The sequence below is a fragment of the Salmo trutta genome, chromosome 34 (assembly GCF_901001165.1).
Source record: "Salmo trutta chromosome 34, fSalTru1.1, whole genome shotgun sequence".
Classification (NCBI taxonomy): domain Eukaryota; kingdom Metazoa; phylum Chordata; class Actinopteri; order Salmoniformes; family Salmonidae; genus Salmo; species Salmo trutta.
In genome coordinates this window covers 33,900,317-33,918,121 of record NC_042990.1, presented here as the reverse complement: position 1 = coordinate 33,918,121, position 17,805 = coordinate 33,900,317, and the positions used below count along the sequence as shown (strand labels likewise).

At 43.8% G+C, this 17,805-nt stretch overlaps 1 protein-coding gene across 14 annotated transcripts in view; it reads right to left on the bottom strand.

Annotated features, from left to right (window-relative positions):
* The window catches only part of LOC115174064 (focal adhesion kinase 1-like), a 230,923-nt gene that overhangs the window by 74,613 nt on the left and 138,505 nt on the right, over positions 1-17,805 (bottom strand). For all 14 annotated transcript variants that reach the window (XM_029732721.1, XM_029732722.1, XM_029732718.1 and 11 more), the window contains 3 exons: positions 6,880-6,967; positions 3,256-3,335; positions 3,072-3,134 (listed from right to left, as the gene is read on the bottom strand). In XM_029732721.1, coding sequence (XP_029588581.1) covers positions 3,072-3,134; positions 3,256-3,335; positions 6,880-6,967 — 231 coding nt within the window. The remainder of the gene's footprint in view (positions 1-3,071; positions 3,135-3,255; positions 3,336-6,879; positions 6,968-17,805) is intronic.

Genomic DNA, 17,805 nt, shown 5'->3' with positions numbered 1-17,805 from the left:
TCCATGCAACAGTGGTAGGCCTGATCACCGACAACAATGAGACAGCCTTTAGGGAGGAGGTCAGAGACCTGGCAGTGTGGTTCCAGGACAACAACCTCTCCCACAATGTGAGCAAGACAAAGAAGGTGATCATGGCCTACAGGAAAAGGCGGGCCGAACAGGCCCCAATTAACATCGACGGGGCTGTAGTGGGCCGGGTCGAGAGTTTCAAGTTCCTTGGTGTGCACATCATCAACGAACTATCATGGTCCAAACACACCAAGACAGTCGTGAAGAGGGCACAACAACACCTTTTCCCCCTCAGGAGACTGAAAAGATTTGGCATGAATCCCCAGATCCTCAAAAAGTTCTACAGCTGCACCATCGAGAGCATCCTGACCGGTTGCATCACCGCCTGGTATGGCAACTTCTCGGCATCCGACCGTAATGCTCTACAGAGGGTTGTGCGTACGGCCCAGTACATCACTGGGGCCAAGCTTCCTGCCATCCAGGACCTATATAATAGGCGGTGTCAGAGCAAAGCCCAAAAGATTGTCAGAGACTCCAGTCACCTAAGTCAGACTGTTTTCTCTGCTACTGCACGGCAAGCGATACCCGAGCGCCAAGTCTAGGACCGAAGGCTCCTTAACAGCTTCTTACCCCAAGCCATAAGACTGCTGAACAATTGAACAAATGGCCACCGCACTATTTACATTGACCCCCCCCCATTTGTTTTTACACTACTGCGACTCTCTGTTTATTATCTATGCATAGTCTCTTCACCCCTACCTACATGTACAAATTACCTCAACTAACCTGTACTGCCGAACACTGACTCAGTACCGGTACCACTTTGACATTATGGAGTATTTAATCCATTTTAAATTCAGGCTGTAACAAGAAAATGTAGAAAAAGTCAAGGGGTGTGAATACCTTCTCAAGGCACTGTAGGTGTATTTGAGGATCTGTATGCCACAACAATGAGTGACAAGGAGTTGGCATGATGGCACAAACAGATGGGCACTTAGGGGATGTATGTAGAATAATGACGAAAGGATGTAGGAAGTAGCCTAGCTATGTTAAATCAAGAGGAAACCTGTTCTGTAGTATTAGCAGTGCTGAAACACAACATTATGATTTCCCCCATGCTCAGTATTAATCCCAGGCCCTACAGTAATCCAAGTTTCCCACCAGGTTGTTCAACCTCCCTCTTTCCCTCCTCTCCTTCCCCTTTCTCCCCCTCCATGTCTGTCACCTTGTTAGCCATCAGTCACCCAGATTGGAAGTACTCTCTGATTGGAGTGTCCCTGCTACCCTTTCTTTCTCTCTCCCTCCCTTCCCACATCCCCCCATTTCTCTCCTCTCTTTCTCCTCCTCTCTGTCCCTCTCTTCCTCCTCCTCTTTCTCTCCTTCCCATATCTCCCCTTCTCTCCTCTCTGTTCCTCTCCTCCTCCTCCCCTCCCTTCTCTCTTCCTCTCCTCCTCTTCCTCTCTCTCCTGTATATCCCCCACTCTTCTCTTTTCCTCTTTCTCTCCTCTCTCCTCTCGCTCCCGTACATCCCCCTCTCTCCCCTTCCTTTCCTCCCCTTCCCCCTCAGTGCTGGGCTCTGTGTATGTGGGTAAGTGGATTGATTGACCTGTAACTAATGCTAGCCAACACAATGAGCCCCAGTGTCTGTATATCTTGTTAGGCATGTTTCTCAGCTAGCAGTGCCCTGCCTTACAACCTGCCTGCAGGCCCAGTGGAATTAATAAATCCCTTAACTTTGCATATCCTTGGAGCCAGCCAAGTAGGACATTGGTTACGTCCCAAATGGCACCCTTTATAGTGTACTACGTTTGACCAGAGTCCATAGGGCTTCATAGTGCACTATGTAGGGAATCGTGTGCCATTTTGGGATGCAGACATACATTTTCCGTGCATAAGGAGGGAGGTGTGAGAGAGATTCTTCCCTCTGAAAGGAGGCAGAACACAATGTGAGGTCTTGGTCTCTCTCCCCCTCTCCTATTCATCCATCAGGCGTAAGATGTAAAAAATGTTTTTTAAATGCATGAAGTGACCTCCATTTTTTTCAATCAATACAGAGAGAAAAGAGAGAGGGATGTTAGTGATTAGCGGGCCTAGTTAGAGACTGAAGGCCTGAGCATATGACAAAAGGACTAATTGGAATGCATTGTTAGAAACGGGCATGAGTAAGGCGACCTCTCAAACTTTATCAAATAGCATAGCTCAGACAAGCATGTTGGCCCGCAGACCTAAGACCCTGGAGGGGGTTTCAAAAACGTATGGCCACGGCTCTTTTTACCCATGTCAGGTGTTCTCAAACCTCTCCTTGGGGACTCCCAGAAGTTGTCATATATTTGAACTATTCCACAGCTAGCACTCCTGATTCAACTTGTCAACTAATCATTAAGCCCTTGACTAGGTGAATCAGGTGAGTTAGTTCAGGGCTACAACAACATTGTGAAAATGTCTGAGGGTCCCCAGGAGAGGTTTGAGAACCACTGACCTACGTGATCTTTATGAAGGATGGTTCACATACTGTAAAACCCGTTAACACACTAGGTTGACCTCTGTGATCTTTATGAAGGATGGTTATCATATAACCCATTATCACACTAGGTAAGGCTGCTGCTACCATTGGTACTGATCTCAGTGTACTAGTTAAAAATAGTCCACTTCAAGATGATTTTGTGTATTGAGGTTATAGGATACCAAAGATATAGGTAGGATATCTCAGGACATTATATTTGAGCTAACATAAATAAATGCATTATATCCCCTTTATAGGAATTGTTGTTTCTGGGTAAAGATCAACAGAGACCTACAATATTGACTGAATAGTTGATGCTTACAGTGAGCAGAGAAACCTTTTTATTTAACTAGGCAAGTCAGTTAAGAACAAATTCTTATTTTCAATGATGGTCTAGAAACAGTGGATTAACTGCCATGTTCAGGGGCAGAACGACAGATATGTACCTTGGGGATTTGAACTTGCAACCTTTCAGTTACTAGCCAAACGCTCTAACCACTAGACTACCATGCTGCTCCTAAGCTATTAGCAGATAACAATCAAGCCAAAGGGGACTTACTCTAATAGTTCATAGTTAGATTTTTTGTCCAGGGCATTTCCTCGCATCTCCCGGAAGAATCTCCTGTAAGGGAAACATGTCTTGGTGAGTGGGGGAGTTAATGAGAACTGTAACAACATGGGAGCTAGCTAGCGCTCATGAGAGAACAGAACATTTGACCAATCTTGGATAACTGTAAACTGACCTGATTTCAAGGCATCCCAACTTAAGTGCAATGTCTTGCTCAACCTGAACCGCTATCTCCACCATGTAGTCATTTTTCACCTGAAAGACAGAACCGAAGACATGTTTTCATGTTATTGCCCCATTGCGCTATTTATTTTTTTTCTGTGCATATGACCTACACACTTTGATTTGATTTTGATTTGGTTTTAGAATGGGAGACTAGAATACTGCAATCAACATCACAATGAACAGGTGGCTTTAACGTAGAAGTGCTTGACTTTCTGGTATTGAAAAACGAAAGACTAGCTGGTGACCTGGGCCCAGATTCACAAAACACTTCAGACGCAACAATGTATGAAGCTTCTTAAGAACAAAAAAAAAGAAGTTCATAAGATAGTTTGTCAGTGCGATTCCTTAACAATATATTAAGATTTCATGATTTTCTTACAAACTTCTCAAATATCTTCTTACAAACTGTTTTAGCAAGCTATCTAGCTAGCAATGGCAATCATGTTAGCATATTTCACACTGAGATTATTGTTCTAGAACATGTTCTTGAGTGTCAAATAATAAATACTGAAACTTTCAGATGAAGTTTGTGAGTGAATTATAAATGTTAAATTGCTTTCATTAGCTTATTTTCTCACTGCCCTGAGTTTAAGACAAGGGTTTAGCTATCTTGGAATTAACATAATTTCCAAGATCAAATCCAAGAACTTAATTTTCAAGAATCTAACTTTCTTAACTTTTTGCTTAAGGAGAAACATAAGAAATAATGCAATAACATTTCCAATAATCTTTTAGAGGAATAGCAACTTTGCTTAACTTTCTATAGTTAAAGAAACAATTGCAGTTGAGAAGAAATGTCTTCTTAAGAAGGTTTTGTGAATCTGGGCAAGCAGCAGATGTCACACATGAACACTGACTTCTAGAGGGAGGGGTAGAACACACTGACTTCTAGAGGGAGGGGTAGGACACACTGACTTCTAGAATGAGGGGTAGAACACACTGACCTCTAGAATGAGGGGTAGAACACACTGACTTCTAGAGGGAGGGGTAGGACACACTGACTTCTAGAATGAAGGATAGAACACACTGACTTCTAGAATGAAGGATAGAACACACTGACTTCTAGAATGAGGGGTAGAACACACTGACTTCTAGAATGAAGGATAGAACACACTGACTTCTAGAATGAAGGATAGAACACACTGACTTCTAGAATGAAGGATAGAACACACCGACTTCTAGAATGAGGGGTAGAACACACTGACCTCTAGAATGAGGGGTAGAACACACTGACTTCTAGAGGGAGGGGTAGGACACACTGACTTCTAGAATGAAGGATAGAACACACTGACTTCTAGAATGAAGGATAGAACACACTGACTTCTAGAATGAGGGGTAGAACACACTGACTTCTAGAATGAGGGGTAGAACACACTGACTTCTAGAATGAAGGGTAGAACACACTGACTTCTAGAGGGAGGGGTAGAACACACTGACTTCTAGAATGAAGGATAGAACATACTGACTTCTAGAGGGAGGGGTAGGACACACTGACTTCTAGAATGAAGGATAGAACACACTGACTTCTAGAATGAAGGATAGAACACACTGACTTCTAGAATGAAGGATAGAACACACTGACTTCTAGAATGAAGGATAGAACACACCGACTTCTAAAATGAAGGATAGAACACACTGACTTCTAGAATGAGGGGTAGAACACACTGACTTCTAGAATGAGGGGTAGAACACACTGACTTCTAGAGGGAGGGGTAGGACACACTGACTTCTAGAATGAAGGATAGAACACACTGACTTCTAGAATGAAGGATAGAACACACTGACTTCTAGAATGAGGGGTAGAACACACTGACTTCTAGAATGAGGGGTAGGACACAGGGGACAAAGGCATTGAGGGGGACCTTACTGCTATACAGCTCTTCAACAAACACTCCATCCATCCCTCCCTCCAGAGAGAGACAGAAAGACACAGACAGAGTGAGAGAGACAGACAGTGGCAGAGACATGGCATCTTATTAACCATAATAACAGCCCATAAGAACCTGACTGTGATATTGGTTGATAAAGGCTGGGTGGGTGCACCTGCAGTGATAGCAACACAACACTGGCGGACTGACACAGAGCGAGACATTTCCTGAGACAGATGAGTGTTTGCTTCTGAATGATAGCTAGCACTGTTTCATGGGCTATTATGTCCTCTCTGAATGTCCCATTTGTCATGTTGAGCGCCGGCTCTTTGTATTCTAACACCAATAGAGACATTGATTCTGCCACTGTAGATCATGGAAACAGAACCTGGTTCCTGAAAGTGTTGTTCCATACCAGACTGAATTCAGGACAGAAGCTCTTCTCATGCTCCATGATTAGCCCTTCAAACACTGACTTTTCACCTTCCATCAGTACCATTTTCCTTTCAGCTGGCACTCATCAAAACCATGAGAGTAAAAAGAGGAAACCAGCACACTGCTCTTGCTTGTATCACTGCTCTCAAAAAGCTCTGATGAAGGTCGTGAGGCTGATACATAAAGCGTATTAAAGAGCAGTGATACCAGCAAGAGCAGCGTGCTGGTTTCCTCTTTTTACTCTCATGTTATTCAACTGTTACCATGCACCTGAAACAAAGATAGCTCAGATGTGCAAGTGCCTTTAGAATTTTAAAACCACAAGAGTAAAACTCACAAGTGAGCTGAAATGTATTCCACTGCTGTTTTCTCCCCCGCCTGGATGGGAGGGAGTGTCTCTTCCCCAGAGCGCCAGACACCAGGCAGAGCCCCCCTAGGCCCACTAACCCAGTTCACCTCTCTGCCTCTACAGCCCCGCGGGTGGCAACACACCGTGTGTTAAACCCTAATACCTCCCCCCACTGCACCCATACACTCCCACACACACAGTAAAGGCTTGGATCCCTCAGACACAGACAGACACGCACGCACGCACGCACGCACGCACGCACGCACGCACACACACACACACACACACACACACACACACACACACACACACACACACACACACACACACACACACACACACACACACACTTGCACACATGGCTGCACAAACACATACACACTGTTAGAAGTGCTATATGCCCCCGCCAGCGGTTACAGTGTTGTTGAATAAATAGGCCTAGCCAAGTATGCTTTGAAATAGCGTGGTCAATGGCCTGTTAGAAACCAGGGTGTCTCTCTGTTAATCAACTCCCATGGATAATGTTTTGGGGTGTGTGGGTTTTAGGGCTGCCAGAGTTCATCAGTTAACTCGTTAGCTTTTTGTAATTTTAGTGCACTTGTTTTTTTTATAACGATTAATCGCATTGTCTGAAAGTATTCACAATACACTGAAAACATCCCAAATATATAATCTATACAGCTAAAAACAACAATGTGATGTCAAAGTTGACATTGAGGTTAAAGAAAGTGTGCTTTACTAATTCACCTGATTTCACAAAGGTTACTTTCAACAAAATCAAGACATCAATATTCTTGTAATGCTTTTTGTATAAAAAATCTTAAATTACAGCTCAAATGAAAGTAATTTCTGAATTTGCGATTAATCACAGGAAATCCTGTGATTAACTTGATTACATTCTTTTTTTGTTTGTCTGTCTCACCTGCTGGTAGAAGTAGTTGAGTGTGGGTTTGTCTTCACTGAAGTGGTGCAGGAATCCCTTTGGAAGGTAGCGAATACGCAGCTCATATCTGGAGAGGAGGAATATGTCACTGTTTAGACAAAACACAGAAGCATGTAACACAGAAGGGACCAGGGGTTTTGTACTCTAAGCTCTTCTAGTCACAGAGCTACAGTAGACACCAGTCTTCTAGTCACAGAGCTACAGTAGACACCAGTCTTCTAGTCGCAGAGCTACAGTAGACACAAGACGTCTAATCACAGAGCTACAGTAGACGCCAGTCTTCTAGTCGCAGAGCTACAGTAGACGCCAGTCTTCTAGTCGCAGAGCTACAGTAGACACCAGTCTTCTAGTCGTAGAGCTACAGTAGACACCAGTCTTCTAGTCACAGAGCTACAGTAGACACAAGACGTCTAATCACAGAGCTACAGTAGACACCAGTCTTCTAGTCACAGAGCTACAGTAGACACCAGTCTTCTAGTCGCAGAGCTACAGTAGACACAAGACGTCTAATCACAGAGCTACAGTAGACACCAGTCTTCTAGTCGCAGAGCTACAGTAGACACCAGTCTTCTAGTCGCAGAGCTACAGTAGACACCAGTCTTCTAGTCGCAGAGCTACAGTAGACACCAGTCTTCTAGTCGCAGAGCTACAGTAGACACCAGTCTTCTAGTCGCAGAGCTACAGTAGACACCAGTCTTCTAGTCGCAGAGCTACAGTAGACACCAGTCTTCTAGTCGCAGAGCTACAGTAGACACCAGTCTTCTAGTCGCAGAGCTACAGTAGACACCAGTCTTCTAGTCGCAGAGCTACAGTAGACACCAGTCTTCTAGTCACAGAGCTACAGTAGACACCAGTCTTCTAGTCGCAGAGCTACAGTAGACACCAGTCTTCTAGTCACAGAGCTACAGTAGACACCAGTCTTCTAGTCACAGAGCTACAGTAGACACCAGTCTTCTAGTCACAGAGCTACAGTAGACACCAGTCTTCTAGTCACAGAGCTACAGTAGACACCAGTCTTCTAGTCACAGAGCTACAGTAGACACCAGTCTTCTAGTCGCAGAGCTACAGTAGACACCAGTCTTCTAGTCACAGAGCTACAGTAGACACCAGTCTTCTAGTCACAGAGCTACAGTAGACACCAGTCTTCTAGTCACAGAGCTGGAACTCTATATACAGTTATCAAATCAAATGTTATATTCTTTGGATTTATTTGTCACATTCTTCGTAAACAATAAGTGTGGACTAACAGTGAAATGCTTACTTAAAGGCCCTTCCGAACAATGCAGAGTTAAAGAAAATAAAGAAATAATAGAAAAGTGAAACACGTAATAATAAAAGTAATAATAAATACACAATGAGTAACAATAACTTGGCTATATACAAGGTACCAGTACCGAGTCGATGTGCACGGGTACGAGGAAATTTAGGAAAAATCTGTATGTACATATAACTAGGAATAAAGTGGCAGATAATAAACAGTAGCAGCAGCGTATGTGATGAGTAAAAAAAAAAAAAATTGTGCAAAAAGAGAAAATGCAGATAGTTAACCAAATACCTACCCGGACTAACTATTTACAGTGCCTTGCAAAAGTATTCAAATAAAGTCTACCTGTGTGAAATGTAAGTGTCACATGATCTCAGTATATATACACCTGTTCTAAAAGCTCCCAGAATCTGCAACACCACTAAGCAAGGGCCACCACCAAGCAAGCGGCACCATGAAGACCAAGGAGCTCTCCAAACAGGTCAGGGACAACGTTGTGGAGAAGTACAGATCAGGGTTGGGTTACAAAAAAATATCCGAAACTTTGAACATCCCACGGAGCACCATTAAATCCGTTATAAAAAAATGGAAAGAAAATGGCACCCCAACAAACCTGCCAAGAGAGGGCCGCCCACCAAAACTCATGGACCAGGCAAGGAGCGTATTAATCAGAGAGGCAACAAAGAGACCGAAGATAAAACGGAAGGAGCTGCAAAGCTCCACAGCGGAGATTGGTCTATCTGTCCATAGGACCACTAAGCCGTACACTCCACAGAGCTGGGCTTTACAGAAGAGTGGCCAGAAAAAAGTCATTGCTTAAAGAAAAAAAAGCAAACTCGTTTGGTGTTCACCAAAAAGGCATGTGGGAGACTCCCCAAACATATGGAAGAAGGTACTCTGTCCAAGGGTCCTTAGCTTAGTGAAGAGCTTGGAGGGTTCTATGGTGTTGAATGCTGAGCTGTAGTCAATGACCAGCATTCTCACAGGGCGGCAGGTAGCCTAGCAGTTAGCGCATTGGGCCAGTAATCAAAAGGTCGCTGGTTCAAATCCCGGAGGTGACTAGGTGAAAAATCTACCGCTGTGCCCTTGAGCAAGGCACTTAACACTAATTGCTCCTGTACAATAGTGTCCACTAAAATGTAAATGTGTTCCTTTTGTCCAAGTGGGAAAGGGCAGTTTGGAGTGCAATAGACACTGCGTCATCTGTGGATCTGTTGGGGCAGTATGTGAATTGGAGAGGGTCCAGGGTATCTGAGATGATGGTGTTGATGTGAGCCATGACCAGCCTTTCAAAGTATTCCATGGCTACACGTCTGCTAAGGAGAGATGGTCATTTAGACAGGTTACCTTGGTGTTTTTGGGCACACGGACTATGTTGGTCCGCTTGAAACATGTAGGTATTACAGAGTGTGTTGGGGGGAGGTTGAAAAAGTCAGTGAAAACACTTGCCAGCTGGTAAGTGCATGCTCTAAGCACGCGTCCTGGTAATTCGTCTAGACTTGCGGCCTTGTGAATGTTAACCTGTTTAAAGGTTTTACTCACACTGATCGCACAGTTGTCCAGAACAGCTGGTGCACTCATGCGTGTTTTTTTTATTTCACCTTTATTTAACCAGGTAGGCCAGTTGAGAACAAATTCTCATTTACAACTGCAACCTGGCCAAGATAAAGCAAAGCTGTGCGACAAAAAACAACAACACAGAGTTACACATGGGATAAACAAAAGTACAGTCAATAACAATAGAAAAATCTATATAAAGTGTGTGCAAATGGAGTAAGGAGGTAACGCAATAAATAGGCCATAGTAGCGAAGTAATTACAATTTAGCAAATTACAACTGGAGTGATAGATGTGCAGATGATGATGTGCAAATAGAAATACTTGTGTGCAAAAGAGCAAAAAAATTTAAATAAAAACAATATAGGGATGAGGTAGGTAGTTGGATGGGCTATTTACAGATGGGCTGTGTTCAGCTGCAGCGATCGGTGAGCTGCTCAGATAGCTGATGATCCAAGTTAATGAGGGAGATATAAGTCTCCAACTTCAGCGATTTTTGAAATTCATTCCAGTCATTGGCAGCAGAGAACTGGAAGGAAAGGCGGCCAAAGGAAGTGTTGGCTTTGGGGATGACCAGTGAGATATACCTGCTGGAGCGGGTGCTATGGTTGGGTGTTGCTATGGGGACCAGTGAGCTGAGATAAGGCGGAGATTTACCTAGCAAAGACTTATAGATGACCTGGAGCCAGTGGGTTTGGCGACGAATATGTAGCGAGGACCAGCCAACGAGAGCATTCAGGTCACAGTGGTGGTTAGTATATGGGGCTTTGGTGACAAAATGGATGGCACTGTGATAGCCTGCATCCAGTTTGCCGAGTAGAGTGTTGGAGGCTATTTTGTAAACGACATCGCCAAAGTCAAGGATCGGTAGGATAGTCAGTTTTACGAGGGTATGTTTGGCAGCATGTGTGAAGGAGGCTTTGTTGTGAAATAGGAAGCCGATTCTAGATTTAACTTTGGATTGGAGATGCTTAATGTGAGTCTGGAAGGAGAGTTTACAGTCTAGCTAGACACCTAGGTATTTGTACTCCACATATTCTAAGTCAGAACCGTCCAGAGTAGTGATGTGTCGGGCGGGCAGCGATTTTACTAGCATTTAAGAGCAGTTGGAGACCACGGAAGGAGTGTTGTATGGCATTGAAGCTCATTTGGAGGTTTGTTAACACAGTGTCCAAAGAAGGGCCACATGAATACAGAATGGTGTCGTCTGCATTGAGGTGGATCAAGGAATCACCCGCAGCCAGAGCAACATCATTAATATTTACAGAGAAAAGTGTCGGCCCGAGAATTGAACCCTGTGGTACACCCATAGAGACTGCCAGAGGTCTGGACAACAGGCCCTCCGATTTGACACACTTAACTCCATCTGAGAAGTAGTTGGTGAACCAGGCGAGGCAGTCATTTGAGAAACCAAGGCTGTTGAGTCTGCCGATAAGAATAAGGTGATTGACAGAGTCGAAAGCCTTGGCCAGGTCGATGAAGCCGGCTGCACAGTACTGTCTTTTATCGATGGCGGTTATGATATCGTTTAGTACCTTGGGCGTGGTTGAGGTGCACCCGTGACCAGCTCGGAAACCGGATTGTACAGCGGAGAAGGTACGGTGGGATTCGAAATGGTCAGTGATCTGTTTGTTAACTTGGCTCTTGAAGACTTTGGAAAGGCAGGGCAGGATGGATATAGGTCTGTAACAGTTTAGGTCTAGAGTGTCACCCCCTTTGAAGAGAGGGATGACCGCGGCAGCTTTCCAATCTTTAGGAATCTCGGACGATACGAAAGAGAGGTTGAACAGACTAGTTATAGGGGTTGCAACAATGGCGGAGGATAATTCTAGAAAGAGAGGGTCCAGATTGTCTAGCCCAGCTGATTTGTACGGGTCCAGCTTTTGCAGCTCTTTCAGAACATCTGCTATCTGTATTTGGGTGAAGGAGAAGCTGGGGAGGCTTGGGCAAGTAGCTTCGGGGGTTGCGGAGCTGTTGGCCGGGGTTGGGGTAGCCAGGAGGAAAGCATGGCCAGCCGTAGAGAAATGCTTATTGAAATATCTTGATTTATCGGTGGTGACAGTGTTTCCTAGCCTAAGTGCAGTGGACAGCTGGGAGGAGGTGCTCTTATTCTCCATGGACTTTACAGTGTCACAGAACTTTCTAAAGTTACAGCTGCAGGATTGTCATGCCCTGACCGTAGAGATCCTTATTATTCTCTATGTTTGGTTAGGTCAGGGTGTGACTCGGGTGGGAAAATCTATGTTTTCTGTTTCTTTGTTTTTGGGCCGAGTGTGGTTCCCAATCAGAGGCAGCTGTCTATCGTTGTCTCTGATTGGGAATCATACTTAGGCAGCCTGTTTTCTTCCTGGTTTTGTGGGAGGTTGTTTTCTGTTTAGTGCCTGTACCTGACGGAACTGTGCGTTTTCGTTTTCGCTTTTGTTATTTTGTTTGAGTGTGTTTATGAATAAAGTAATCATGGACACTTACCATGCTGCGCCTTGGTCCACTTCAACTACCACTTACGACGAGCGTTACAAGGATGCAAATTTCTGTTTGAAAAAGCTAGCCTTTGCTTTCCTAACTGACTGTGTGTATTGGTTCCTAACTTCCCTGAAAAGTTGCATATCGCGGGGATTATTCGATGTTAGTGCAGTATGGCACAGGATGTTTTTGTGCTGGTCGAGGGCAGGCAGGTCTGGTGTGAACCGAGGGCTATATCTGTTCTTAGTTCTACATTTTTTTAAAGGGGCATGCTTATTTAAGATGGTGAGGAAATTACTTTAAAGAACAACCAGGCATCCTCGACAGACGGGATGAGGTCAATACCCTTCCAGGATACCAGGATACCTGGGCCAGGTTGATTAGAAAGGCCTGCATGCAGAAGTGTTTTAGGGAGTGTTTGACAGTGATGAGGGGTGGTCGTTTGACCGCGGACCCATATCGGATGCAGGCAATGAGGCAGTGATCGCTGAGATCCTGATTGAAAACAGCAGAGGTGTATTTGGAGGGCAAGTTGGCCAGGATAATATCTATGAGGGTACCCATGTTTACGGATTTAGGGTTGTACCTGGTGGGCTCCTTGATAATTTCTGTGAGATTGAGGGCATCTAGCTTAGAGTGTAGGATGGCCGGGGTGTTAAGCATATCCCATTTTAAGTCACCTAGCAGAATGAACTCTGAAGATAAATAGGGGGCAGTCAATTCACATATGGTATCCAGGGCACAGCTGGGAGCTGAGGGGGGTCTATAACAGGCGGCAACAGTGAGAGACTTATTTCTGGAGAGATTCATTTTTAAAATTAGAAGCTCGAACTGTTTGGACATAGACCTGGAAAGTATGACAGAACTTTGCAGGCTATCTCTGCAGTAGACTGCAACTCCTCCCCCTTTGGCAGTTCTATCTTGACGGAAAATGTTGTAGTTGGGGATGGAAATCTCCAAATTTTTGGTGGCCTTCCTAAGCCAGGATTCAGACACGGCAAGGACATCAGGGTTGGCGGAGTGTGCTAAAGCAGTGAGTAAAACAAACTTAGGGAGGAGGCTTCTGATGTTAACCTGCATGAAACCAAGGCTTTTACGGTTACAGAAGTCAACAAATGAGAGCGCCTGGGGATACACAGGGCCTGGGTTAACCTCCACATCACCCGAGGAACAGAGGAGGAGTAGGATGAGAGCACGGCTAAAGGCTATCAGAACTGGTCGTCTAGTGCGTTGGAGACAGAGAATAAAAGGAGCAGGTTACTGGGCGTGGTAGATCAGATTCAGGGCATAATGTACAGACAGGAGTATGGTAGGGTGCAGGTACATTGGAGGTAAACCTAGGCATTGAGTGATGATGAGAGAGGTTGCATCTCTGGAGGCACTAGTTATGCTAGGTGAGGTCACCGCAGAGCTAACTAAGAGCTAGCTAAGACAACAATGGGTTAGACAACAACAGCTAATCAGCTAAGACAACAACAACAGGTAAAATGTTGAAGAATGGGCAGAGAGGGTCAGTTAACTACAAACAGGGCCTGAGTTCGAGGCTGGGGCCGACAGATAAACTAAATAAACTAAACGGAGTACCGTAATTAATGAATAGTCCAGCAGACATCAGCTATGTAGCCAGGTGATCATAGGGTACAGTGAACAGCAATAGATGAAACAGGTAAGCCGCTAGGTAGTCGTTACTACGCTAACAAGCGGGAGACACGGCGTTCATAAATGATAGCAGGCCGGGGCTAGCAGAAGTGTCTTCACCGACGTCCGGCAAAGGCCGGTTGAGGGCACAACGGACAGAATTACGTCGGCAGACCAGTCGTGATGGATCTTCGGGGCTCCGTGTCGACAAAGGGTCCATGCCAATTTGGCAAAAGAGGTATTGTAGCTGGAGTAATTTCGTTTGCTAGCCGGGAGATGCGCCTGGCTCGAGGCTGATTGATGCTAGCTTCGGGACAAGGGCATTATCCACTATAGCCACTCGGTAGCAGCTAGTGTTGCTTGTTGCTTGCCTTAAAGCGAGTATACAGTCGTGGCCAAAAGTTTTGAGAATGACACAAATATTAATTTTCACAAAGACTGCTGCCTCAGTTTGTATGATGGCAATTTGCATATACTCCAGAATGTTATGAAGAGTGATCAGATGAATTGCAATTAATTGCAAAGTCCCTCTTTGCCATGCAAATGAACTGAATACTAAAAAAAACATTTCCACTGCATTTCAGTCCTGCCACAAAAGGACCAGCTGACATCATGCCAGTGATTCTCTCGTTAAGAAATAAAATAAAATAAAATGTATTTGTCACATACACATGGTTAGCAGGTGTTAATGCAAGTGTAGCGAAATGCTTGTGCTTCTAGTTCCCGACTGTGCAGTAATATCTAACAAGTAATCTACCAATTCCACAACAACTACCTTGTACACACAAGTGTAAAGGAATGAATACGAATATGTACATAAAAATATCTAAATGTGTGGTGGCCGAACGGCGTAGGTAAGATGTAATAGATGGTATGGAGTACAGTATATACATATGAGATGAGTATTGTAGGGTATGAAAACATATAAAGCGGCATTGTTTAAGGTGGCTAGTGATACATTACATCAGGATGGCAGAGAGTACAGTATATACATATGAGAGGAGTAATGTAGGTTATGAAAACATTATATAAAGTGGCATTGTTTAAAGTGGCTAGTGATACATTTAATACATCAAGATGGCAAGATGCAGTAGATGGTATAGCGTACAGTATATACATTTGAGATTAATAATGTAGGTTTTGTAAACATTATCTAATATAAATAATATAAAGTGGCAAGTGATAAATTAATTACATCAATTTTCCCATTATTAAAGTGGCTTGAGTTGAGTCAGTATGTTGGCAGCAGTCACTCAACGTTAGTGATGGCTGTTTAACAGTCTGATGGCCTTGAGATAGAAGCTGTTTTTCAGTCTCTCGGTTCCAGCTTTGATGCACCTGTACTGACCTCACCTTCTGGTGTGAGTGTTGACGAGGACAAGGCTGGAGATCACTCTGTCATGCTGATTGAGTTTGAATAACAGACTGGAAGCTTCAAAGGGAGGGTGGTGCTTGGAATCATTGTTCTTCCTCTGTCAACCATGGTTATCTTCAAGGGAACACGTGCCGTCATCATTGCTTTGCACAAAAAGGGCTTCACAGGCAAGGAATTGCTGCCAGTAAGATTGCACCTAAATCAAGCATTTATCGGATCAAGAACTTCAAGGAGAGCAGTTCAATTGTTGTGAAGAAGGCTTCAGGGCGCCCAAGAAAGTCCAGCAAGTGCCGGGACCGTCTCCTAAAGTTGATTCAGCTGCGGGATCGGGGCACCACCAGTACAGAGCTTGCTCAGGAATGGCAGCAGGCAGGTGTGAGTGCATCTGCACGAACAGTAAGGCGAAGACTTTTGGAGGATGACCTGGTGTCAAGAAGGGCAGCAAAGAAGCCACTTCTCTCCAGGAAAAACATCAGGGAAAGACTGATATTCTGCAAAAGGTACAGGGATTGGACTGCTGAGGACTGGGGTAAAGTCATTTTATCTGATGAATATCCTTTCCGATTGTTTGGGGCATCTGGAAAAAAGCTTGTCCGGAAAAGACAAGGTGAGAGCTACCATCAGTCCTGTGTCATGCCAACAGTAAAGCATCCTGAGACCATTGATGTGTGGGGTTGCTTCTCAGCCAAGGGAGTGGGCTCACTCACAATTTTGCCTAAGAACACAGCCATGAATAAAGAATGGTACCAACACATACTCCGAGAACAACTTCTCCCAACCATCCAGGAACAGTTTGGTGACGAACAATGCCTATTCCAGCATGATGGAGCACCTTGCCATAAGGCAAAAGTGATAACTAAGTGGCTCGGGGAACAAAACATCGATATTTTGGGTCCATGGCCAGGAAACTCCCCAGACCTTAATCCCATTGAGAACTTGTGGTCAATCCTCAAGACGTGGGTGGACAAACAAAAACCCACAAATTCTGACAAACTCCAAGCATTGATTATGCAAGAATGGGCTGCCATCAGTCAGGATGTGGCCCAGTAGTTAATTGACAGCATGCCAGGGCCGATTGTAGAGGTCTTGAAAAAGAAGGGTCAACACTGCAAATATTGACTCTTTGCATCAACTTCATGTAATTACCAATAAAAGCCTTTGACACTTATTAAATGCTTATAATTATACTTCAGTATTCCATGCCAACAGTAAAGCATGCTGAGACCATTCATGTTTGGAGCTTAATTAGGCGCTACTACAGCCTCTCCTGTGTTAATGAGTGAACTCTCTCGCTCTCTTACAATCAAAAATAATCACTGTTCATGTACTATTTACATCTGACAAAAATATCTGAAAGACACTGAGGCAGCAGACTTTGTGAAAATTCATATTTGTGTCATTCCCAAACTTTTGTAGTCTGCATTTCACTCGTTTGGTATGATTGCGTGCGTCATTGAGCAGCTTGTGGGTGGGTTTCCATTTGTAATCCATGATAGTTTGCAAACCCTGCCACATCCGACGAGCATCAGAGCCGGTGTAGTAGGATTTGATCTTAGTCCTGTATTGTCGCTTTGCCTGTTCGATGGTTTGTTAGAGAGTGTAGCGGAATTTCTTATAAGAGTCCGGGTTAGTGTCCCGCTCCTTGAAAGCAGCAGCTCTAGCCTTTAGCTCAGATTGGATGTTGCCTGTAATCTATGGCTTCTGGTTGGCATATAGTGCCTTCCGAAAGTAGGCATACCCCTTGACTTATTCCCCAAAAAAGTGTGTTACAGTCTGAATTCACAATTGATAAAATAAAAAAATAAATATATATATATATATATTTTTTATATGACTCATCTACACACAATTACAAAATTAAAACATGTTTCTAGATATTTTACCAAATGTTTTGAAAATGAAATACACCCCTGAGTCAATACATGTTAGGATCACCTTTGGCAACAATTACTGTGAGTCTTTCTAGGTATGTCTGTAAGAGCTTTGCATACCTGGACTGTACAATATTTGCACATTATTATAACAATTCTTCAAGCTCTGTCAAGTTGGTTGTTGATAATTGTTAGACATTTTCAAATCTTGCCATAGATTTTCATGCGATTTCAGTTAAAATTAACTAGGGCACTCAGGAACATTCAATGTCGCCTTGGTAAACAACTCCAGTGTATATTTGGCCTTGCATTTTAGGTTAATATCCTGCTGAAAGGTGAATTTGTCTCCCAGTGTATTTTGGAAAGCAGACACCCATGTTTTTCCTCTAGAATTTTCCTGTGCTTAGCTTTGTTCAGTTTCTTTTTATCCTAAAAAACTTGAAAATATTAAGAGTGGTACTCAGCGATGTGTTGTGTTGGATTTGCCCCAAACATAACCCTTTGTATTTAGGACATAAAGTTAATTTATTTGCCACATTTTTTGAAGTTTTACTTTAGTGCAAACAGGATGCATGTTTTGTAATATTTTTATTCTGTACAGACTTCCTTCTTTTCACTCTGTCAATTAGGTTAGTAACTACAATGTTGTTGATCCATCCTCCGTTTTCTCCTATCACAGCTTTTAAACTCTGTAACTGTTTTAAAGTCACCATTGGCCTCATGGTGAAATCCTTGATC